This window comes from Tupaia chinensis, unplaced genomic scaffold, assembly GCF_000334495.1.
Source record: "Tupaia chinensis unplaced genomic scaffold, TupChi_1.0 Scaffold000612_1, whole genome shotgun sequence".
Classification (NCBI taxonomy): Eukaryota; Metazoa; Chordata; class Mammalia; order Scandentia; family Tupaiidae; genus Tupaia; species Tupaia belangeri.
Window position 1 is genome coordinate 717,876 of NW_006160131.1, and position 8,495 is coordinate 726,370.

Here is an 8,495-nt window from a genome sequence, read left to right on the forward strand (position 1 = left end):
AGGGTGGGCGGGGGAGGAGCGCGGCGGGCTGGGGGCCGGGCGCCCCGCCTACCGGGGGCCTCTCGCGTTGGCGCCCCCCCTACCTGGGTCGGGGTTCGAGGGAAGGACGTTCGCTGCCACATGGCGAACGCCCAGAGTCCTTTACCCCTCTCGGGGCGGGTCGAGGAGGGAGGGTTTAGTCCTCTGTCTCCCCGCCCGAGGGATTGCAGGGACCAGCTGGACTGGGGACACAAGCCCTCAAACTGCCTGCTCAGTGGCCAGCCCAGGCCCCTGGGAGGAAGCCCAACTACGCCAGTGTGGAGCGAACCCCTAAGGACCGATAGGGGGTCCCCAAAGAGAGCCAAGGGGGTGAGCACAGGGCCCCTGGTGGCTGAGGGGGAGGAGCTGGGTGCTCTCCACCTTCCCAGCTGTCATCTCCCCCACCTGCTCTGGGGCTGGGCCCCCCAGGTGACAGGAAAAACGTGGGTCTGCACTGCCCATCCTGCACCCATCCCCCAAGTGGGCATGTGCCCATTTATACCCAGGTCTCTTCCCCTCCCCAGCAGGTAGGAAACGGCCCTGCTCTCTGGGGAAACCGAGGCACACAGTGAAGGCAGGTCTGAGGAACCCCACAGGGGCTGACCCCAGCCTCTTGCTAGGATGGCATCCAGGTTAGGGACACTAACCTGGGGGCTGGAGGAGGGGACAGGGTGGCTGCATCCATGCAATGGTACTGCAGCACTGGCAGACGGCCAGGCCTGGAGGGCTGGACTCTGGAGATGAGCTCTGTCCTGCAGGTCGGTCACCGGGAGGCCAGTCACAGAGCAGGCTGCACAAGCTAAGCCGCCCGAAGGCCCACTGGCCCAGCCCTGCCCCGGGGGGCTGAGGTCATGGGAGGAGCTCTGGGCAAGTGGCCGCCTTGGCCTGCTGGAGGAGCTGGCCTTGGGATCTGGCCCTGCCCCAGGAGAGGCACAGCCCACCTCGAATGCCGCCTTTGCCCTCGGCTTCCCCCACTTCCTTCTGACCTCCAAAATGCAGAGCTCTGGCGGCTGGGATAGGCCCCAACCCCTGCTGCCCCACGTCCTGCTCAGCGAGGCCTGGGCTCCCCAACTCAGCAGCCATGTGGCCAGAGTGAGCTGTTCCTCACTGGAGTGCGTCACCCCACCTGGTCGTGTGGGACACAGATGCACACACGCACCCTCGCACATGCACACACCTGCTCACTCCAAGGGCCCGGATAGCTCTGTAAGGGGGTGTGAGGTTCACACCCTGCTGGGGGCATGAGCATCCGGCGTGGAGCCAGGGGTTCAGTGGGTCTCCTTGCAGAGGGTGTTCCGGGTGCAGTTGCTGTTGGGGCAAAGAGGGCTTGGCACTGCCCTCCCTTACCTGCCTCTGAATGGGGAGGGGAGAGACGGGGTGCCTGCTCGCTCCTACATAGCAGGACCACTGCCCTGGTAGGGACCCCTGCAAGCCAGGTTGTGCAGTGACAAAGGCCAGTGTTGTCCTGTTGTGGCGTGACCCTGTCCCTCCTCCTCTGGTTCTCTTGGAAAGAAGAGGGGATTGGGTTCTACTGTGTCTAGGGTACCCAGCGCCTTTCCAGCTGACATCTGAGAGTGCGATTGTCCTGGGGGGCCCACTGCCCTCAGCCCCCTACTGCCCACTGACCCCAGGATCTCCCCGGAGCTGCCACATGCCAGCTCCCACCTCACCCTAGCCCAGTTTCTCTGGCCTAGATGGCTCCTCAGAGTTCTCCGTCACGAATACCCCAGTGCTGCTCATGTGGCCCAGGACTGAGAGCAGAGGGTGCTTGGCTGGGCCAGGGTCCCTGCCCTCAGGAAGCTCGCAGTCTGGGGCAGGGCTTGCCTCTAGGAGTTGGTGAGAGGTGCAGGTTGCTGGCTCTTGCCTCACCCTGCCTCCCTGTGGTCCCGCCATCTCCTTGCCCAGGGCTGGGGTCCTCGAACGTTTGAGAAGAAGCGTGGTTCAGTGGGACCCGGGGTAGCTTCAGAATCTTCTTGCTGTCCCTGCTATGGTGTGGTGGGTGCTCCAGGCAGGGGCAGCACAGGTCCCTGGGGCCCTGAGGACTGAGGGGTCCAGCAAGCCTAGGTGGGTCGAGAAGCTGGTCGGGCCTCCCTTCCGCGTGCAAAGGCTCCAGGGTGGAGTATGCACAGAGCTGGCTTGGGGGGCTTGGGGTCCGGGAGTGTCAGCTGTGGCCCAGGTGTGTGGTGTGGGGGGAAAGGCAGGTGGGCAGAGCCGGGGGCTGGGGCGGGGTGGGGGGAGTCTGTCTGTAGGCTTGGACCGTATATGACCTCTGCCGGAGAGGGGCAGTGGCCGAAGGTGGACCAGCAGGGAGGTACCCAGAGCCTGGCCAGGCCACTCCGAGACTGCCGTTCCGGGAGGGGTGGTGTCTGGAGCGGTGTCCAGGAACCAGGGCCCTGGCCCTGCCTCAGTTTCTCATCTGCGAGTGGAGAGGGGCGGTCCCTGCTGGTCCCTTCTCTGAGGGTCTTTGTTCCCTGTGGTGGGCCAGACAGGTGGTGACAGCTGTGTGGAGCAGCTGTCAGGGCTGAGCGGTCAGGGCCCGGGGCGGGGGCAGCAGTGGCCCCAGGAGCCCCCCAGCCCCACAGCCCACCTGTGCCCCTTTCTGGAGGGAGAGGCATCTGGGAGGGAAGGGGCTGGGGGGCCATTTGGCTCTGGGAGCAACTAGGGCTGGTCTCCTGGGGCTGGGGCAGACCCTCCCTCCTCCCTGCTCCCCGCTCCCTGCCCTTCCCCCTCTCCTCCCTCCCCCTCCTGTCCCCGTCCCTCCCTCCGGCTCCCCTAGGAGCCCCCCTCCTCGTGGTCCTCAGCTGCCGCTCTGGAGGGGGGGGATGAGCGTTTGGGGCCGGGCTGAGCCCTTTCCCTCTGGCCCGCCCGCCTGGCTCCTCCCGCCCGGCTTTGCCTCGCCCTCCGGAGACGGCCGCTGGATGCGGTGCGGAGAGCCGAGCCCAGAGCCCGAGCCCAGAGCCCGAGCCGGAGCCGAGCGCGGGCGGGCAACGCCGGGCGGGCGAGGAGGTGCTGGGTCAGCGTTCTGGAGAGCGGAGGCCTCAGCTGGGCGGAGGCAGCCCCGGGGCTGGAAGGCCAGGAGAGCGTGGTCCCCCCAGGGCCAGCGTCCGGGTGAGAGTGACCGCAGTGACCTCATCCCCATTTCAGAGGGGCGGAGATCGAGGCCTAGGGCGGTCCCCGGGGTCCTTTGTGTGGAGGAGAACGCGTTTGGGTGGGCCGGTGGTGTGCCAGTTGCCGGTTGCCATGGCTACCGGGGGATGCCCAGCGCGGTGGAGCACTGAGTTCTCTCTCCTCCCCCTCCCTTCGGGGGAGGGGCGGCGGTACCAAGGACACACCAGGTACGTTCCTGGCGCTGGCCAATGGGGGCTGAGGCTCGTGGTAGCCAGGGAACGGTAACCAAGGAACCGTCGCCTTGGATTCTCCATCACACACCCGCTCCGCCGGCGCCGCTGCGCGCTGCTTCGCTCCGCGCTGCTGGGCCCGGCCTGGCGGGTTTTGGTTAGGCAGCGGTTTCTCCTCCACTCCGATCCCCAGCTGACCCCGGCCTCCAGGCCCCAACGCACTCTGCTGGGCTCCAGCCCAAAGTGGTGCCTGGTCCCATTGTCATGACGACAGCTGGAACCCTCCCTCTCCTGCCCCCTCAGAGCAGGAGCGTCCCCACCCACATTGGCGGCCAGCTCCCTGCCAGCTTCACGAGCGCCCCTCCCTCTCCCCAGGGCTCTGTACACGTACGAGGACGGCTCAGATGACCTCAAGCTTGCAGCGTCAGGAGGTAAGCATTCCAGCCATCTCCTTCCTCCCCGCCCACTCCTCCGGTTGTTTTCTTCCCACCCTGGCTGGGAGCCACCTTCCCGCCTGCACGCTGCAGACCACACTTGTCTGGCCGTGTCCTTCCCTCGTCATCCCTGCTGATCCTCAGTGGGGAGGAGCGGCTTGTTTCCTGCGGGACTTCTGAGGGGACTGAGCCTCAGAGAGGGAAAGTGACTTGCCCAGCGCCTCCCAGCCGGGAGGGAAGGCCTGCCGTGCTGGCCCAGATCAGCCCCACTTCCTCCAGAGCCGGAAGCTTATTTCTTACCTCCGGCACCAGCACCTGGTGAGACAAGAGTGTGAAGAGGAAGTCGAGGGCTGTGAAGAGCAGACACTTCCTCAGTCCTGGCCCAAATTAGGCCCAGACAATGCCAGATCCTGTCCACCCCAGAGCTCTGGCCCTCCTCACCACCCTGGGGTGCCTGCAGAACCCACCAAGCAGCTTTCCTTCAGGTTCCAGGCCTTTATGGGGTGAGGGTGGAGGAGGAAGAGAGTCCTGACACTCTCCCTGACTCCACCAGAAGGGGGCCTGCAGGAGCTCTCGGGCCACTTCGAGAACCAGAAGGTGATGTACGGCTTCTGCAGCGTCAAGGACTCCCAGGCCGCTCTGCCGAAATACGTACTGATCAACTGGGTATGGTGCCGGGGCTGCCTGGCTGGGCACACTGGGCCTGGAGCCCCTCCGCCCCGCCCACTCTGGAGGGAGGAAGATGACCTGGGGCCTCAGGCTGTGCTCCTTCTCGTCCTTTCCTGACCCCCTTCGCGGGCACTTTGCAGGTCGGTGAAGACGTGCCTGATGCCCGCAAGTGCGCTTGTGCCAGCCATGTGGCTAAGGTGGCTGAGTTCTTCCAGGTGTGTGCGGGGGCAGCGTCAAGGACTCCCAGGCCGCTCTGCCGAAATACGTACTGATCAACTGGGTATGGTGCCGGGGCTGCCTGGCTGGGCACACTGGGCCTGGAGCCCCTCCGCCCCCGCCCACTCTGGAGGGAGGAAGATGACCTGGAGCCTCAGGCTGTGCTCCTTCTCGTCCTTTCCTGACCCCCTTCGCGGGCACTTTGCAGGTCGGTGAAGACGTGCCTGATGCCCGCAAGTGCGCTTGTGCCAGCCATGTGGCTAAGGTGGCTGAGTTCTTCCAGGTGTGTGCGGGGCCAGGGACGGGGGTGGGGACAGCCACTGAGCACTGAGACTGCTGGTGGTGGTGGGGACGGAGGGAGCTGTGGCTCCTCCCGAACGCTGCCTCCTCCTGCGGAAGGGCGTCGATGTGATTGTGAATGCCAGCAGCGTGGAGGACATCGATGCGGGCGCCATCGGGCAGCGGCTCTCCAACGGTCTGGCACGACTCTCCAGCCCGGTGCTGCACCGGCTGCGGCTGCGGGAGGACGAGGACGCAGAGCCTGTGGTCAGTGCGCGGGCAGCTGGCCCGACCCAGGACTGCCTGTCCCTCTCCTCCCTCACCCTCCCCGGCCAGCCTGCACTCTGCTCACGCTGGTCACTGGCCCCGCCTCCGCAGGGCACCGCCTACCAGAAGACGGACGCAGCCGTGGAGATGAAGCGGATCAACCGCGAGCAGTTCTGGGAGCAGGCCAAGGTGCAGACCCGACCCTGGCCCTCGGCTTAGCTGCCCCGGCCGTGGGGGCACTTGAGCAGTGTGTCCCAGCCCAGTACTCCCAGCTGAAGAGCAAGCTCTTTCGGCCTTATGTCTTCAGGGCTCATCCCCGGAGCTCCCAGGACTGGGCTAGGGCGGGCCAGAGGGCAGGCCCAGCGTGGGCTCAGGAAACACTTGTGGGCTTGCAGAAGGAGGAGGAGTTGCGGAAGGAGGAGGAGCGGAAGAAGGCGCTGGACGAGAGGCTGCGGTTCGAGCACGAGCGCATGGAGCAGGAGCGGCAGGAGCAGGAGGAGCGGGAGCGGCGCTACCGCGAGCGGGAGCAGCAGATCGAAGAGCACAGGTGAGCCTGCCCCGCCCTGGCAGGGGCGCCAGGCCCCGCGGGCCGCCCTGAGAGGCTGCTTGCCGGCTTGTCGTTCCAGGAGGAAACAGCAGACTTTAGAAGCTGAGGAGGCCAAGCGGCGGTTGACAGAACAGTCTATCTTTGTAAGTTCTATGCTGGGGCTCGGTGTCTCCTGGTCAGGGAGGTGACATGACCCCTGGGTTCCTGGGCCTTGTGGGGAGATCAGTGCTTGGGGACTGTGCTGGGTGTTCTGGGGACCTGTGTGGGCACTAGGTGTTGGGCCTGGCTCCCTGTCAGGTGGGATTCTGGACTCTGGCTGAGGGGAAGAGACCTCCCTGGAGACGCATGGACTCCAATTTGGAAGAGAAAAATTTGCTTTGACTCAGACTCTCACTGACCAGGCTCCCACACCGACTCCCCTGTAGGGCCTGGGAACCTCAGGAAAGGGTAGACACTGTTCTTGCACTGGGGGGCTCGAGGCCTGGTCCCTTCCACAGAGTGCTGCAGAGCCAGTGAGTGCATCCGGGCCAGTGTGCTGGGTAGCTCCCAGTGTGCAGCGTCTCCTTCCAGTCAGCCTCCTGGATCCACAGGTGCTGTCTGAGTCTGCAGACACGGGCAGTGCTGTGGGTCCTGTGGACGGGGCCTAGGGATGGGTCCTATGGGTGGATGGATGGACGGGGCCTAGGGATGGGTTCTGTGGATGGATGGATGGACGGGGCCTATGGATGGGTCCTGTGGATGGGGCCTATGGGTGGATGGATGGACGGGGCCTAGGGATGGGTTCTGTGGATGGATGGATGGACGGGGCCTATGGATGGGTCCTGTGGATGGGGCCTATGGGTGGATGGATGGATGGGGCCTAGGGATAGGTTCTGTGGGTGGATGGATGGATAGGTCCTCTGGATGGATGGATGGGGCCTATGGATGGGTTCTGTGGATGGATGGATGGATGGAGATAGGTCGGGTGGATGGATGGATGGGACCTATGGATAGGTCCTCTGGATGGATGGATGGGGCCTAGGGATGGGTTCTGTGGATGGATGGATGGATGGGGCCTATGGATTGGCCGGTCCCACAGCAGAGTAACTCTTCATACTTTGCATTGAACTCTTAGTATTTCAGAAATAGCTATGGTCACTCAGAGCAGAGCATGGTACAGTTCAGGAGGGGAGGGGGTTGGCACTGATGGGTAGGTCCTGGGCTCTGGGAGCTCACAGGTTCTAGGGTTCTGCCCACGGGAGGCTCAGAGGGAAGAGGCAAGACCTGCCACTGAGTGCCGTGGGTCACTCCAGTCACATGGGCTCCGGGTGACGTGGGGATGGTGTGTAGTTGGCAAACCCTTGCCTCAGTCATTGATTCAGCAGACACTAGCCAGCTGCCACGTGTCTGGTGGTAGAAATATGGGAGGACAAGCTGGTCAAGACCGTTTTTCTTTGTTTTGTTTTGCTATAGGCCATATGAACTTACCAGAGAGAGAGAAAGCACCCCCTGGGGGGAGGCCAGGCCACCGTCCCCTCTTTTATCATCCACTCAGGATGTGGGACATGCACACTTGTGCTCCATGTGTTTTTCGAGCCACCAGGTCCAGGATGTGAACAGCATAGTTGACTGTGGGAGATCCAGCCGCCTTAACCACCATGCCACCTGCTGGCCCAAGGTCTTTATCTTTAATTGAGCTATTCATTAATTTGTTTTTTATTTAAGCTATTTTTTTCATGAGCCAATTTTTATTTTTTTATTTCTTGCATATGAAGTAGTCTCCAGTGACATCCTTGGCCTGAGATTCCTTGCCGTAGTCCTTAGTTACTACAACGCTGCAGCCAACCGCTTTACGGGTTTCCCTCTGTCAGCTTCACAGAGGCCTGCCGCCCTGGTTTCCCTTGCCATCAGCCGTGTTTGGGCCTCCTCCAGCCTGACGCCATAGGTTCCTCACAGCTGGGTGCAAGCACACACGTGGGCGTGGCGCTTGTCTGAGGCTTTGGCGGCTTTGCAGTGTCCACATGCTAGGCCTGGTGGATGGAGCCATCTTCAGCACCTCTGTCCATTGCCCCCCCAGCAGCCGTGCCTTCCTCGGCCATGGCGGCAGCTTATGGGTGGAGCCAAATCTTGAGCACCCCTGAGCCTCTGTCCGGCACGCTCAGCAGCGGCAGGGAAAGGGCCATTTCGGCCATCTGTAAGTGTACAGCCAGTGGCATCGCTCGTGCCATGCAGCCTTCCCCCCAGCCACCCCTCGAACGCTCTGTCTTGTGTTACTGGAACTCTGTACCCTAAAGCATTCACTCCGTTCCCTCCTCCCCGGCCCTGGCACCCTCTATGCCACAGTCTGTCTCCGAGTCTGAGGCCTTGAAGGGCCTCGTGACATGGAATCAGGCAGCACTTGTTCCCTGACTGTCTGCTTTCCCAGTGTAGTATCCTCAGGGCTCATCCAAGGGGCCCTCCTTCCCAGGGCTCAACGGTGCTCCGCGACATGTGCAGGCTGAGCTTCACTTACTTGGAGCAACGTCTTCTCTTTTTAAATGTTTTTATTTATTTTTTCTTTGTTTAAATTGATTATTTTAATTAGACCAGAGAGGGACGAACGAGGGGGAAAGTGAGAAAGCAAGCCGCCAGGCCCAGGTCTCAAACCACGGTTGTCCATGTGGGAGTGCAGCGCCCTTAACCACCGTGCCACCGCCAGCCCTTTTTTTCTTTTTTTTTTAAGATTGCACTTGTCAGAGAGACGGATAT

The 8,495-nt window shown here is 62.8% G+C and overlaps 1 protein-coding gene across 1 annotated transcript in view; it reads left to right on the forward strand.

Moving 5' to 3' along the window:
* The first annotated feature begins 4,691 nt into the window (after positions 1-4,691).
* Positions 4,692-8,495, forward strand: part of DBN1 (drebrin 1) — a 17,071-nt gene continuing 13,267 nt past the window's right edge. The window contains 6 exon segments of the mRNA XM_027775924.1: positions 4,692-4,739; positions 4,884-4,958; positions 5,075-5,221; positions 5,333-5,410; positions 5,617-5,768; positions 5,848-5,911. Of these exon segments, the coding sequence (XP_027631725.1) occupies positions 5,369-5,410; positions 5,617-5,768; positions 5,848-5,911 (258 nt within the window). The 5' untranslated portion in view covers positions 4,692-4,739; positions 4,884-4,958; positions 5,075-5,221; positions 5,333-5,368.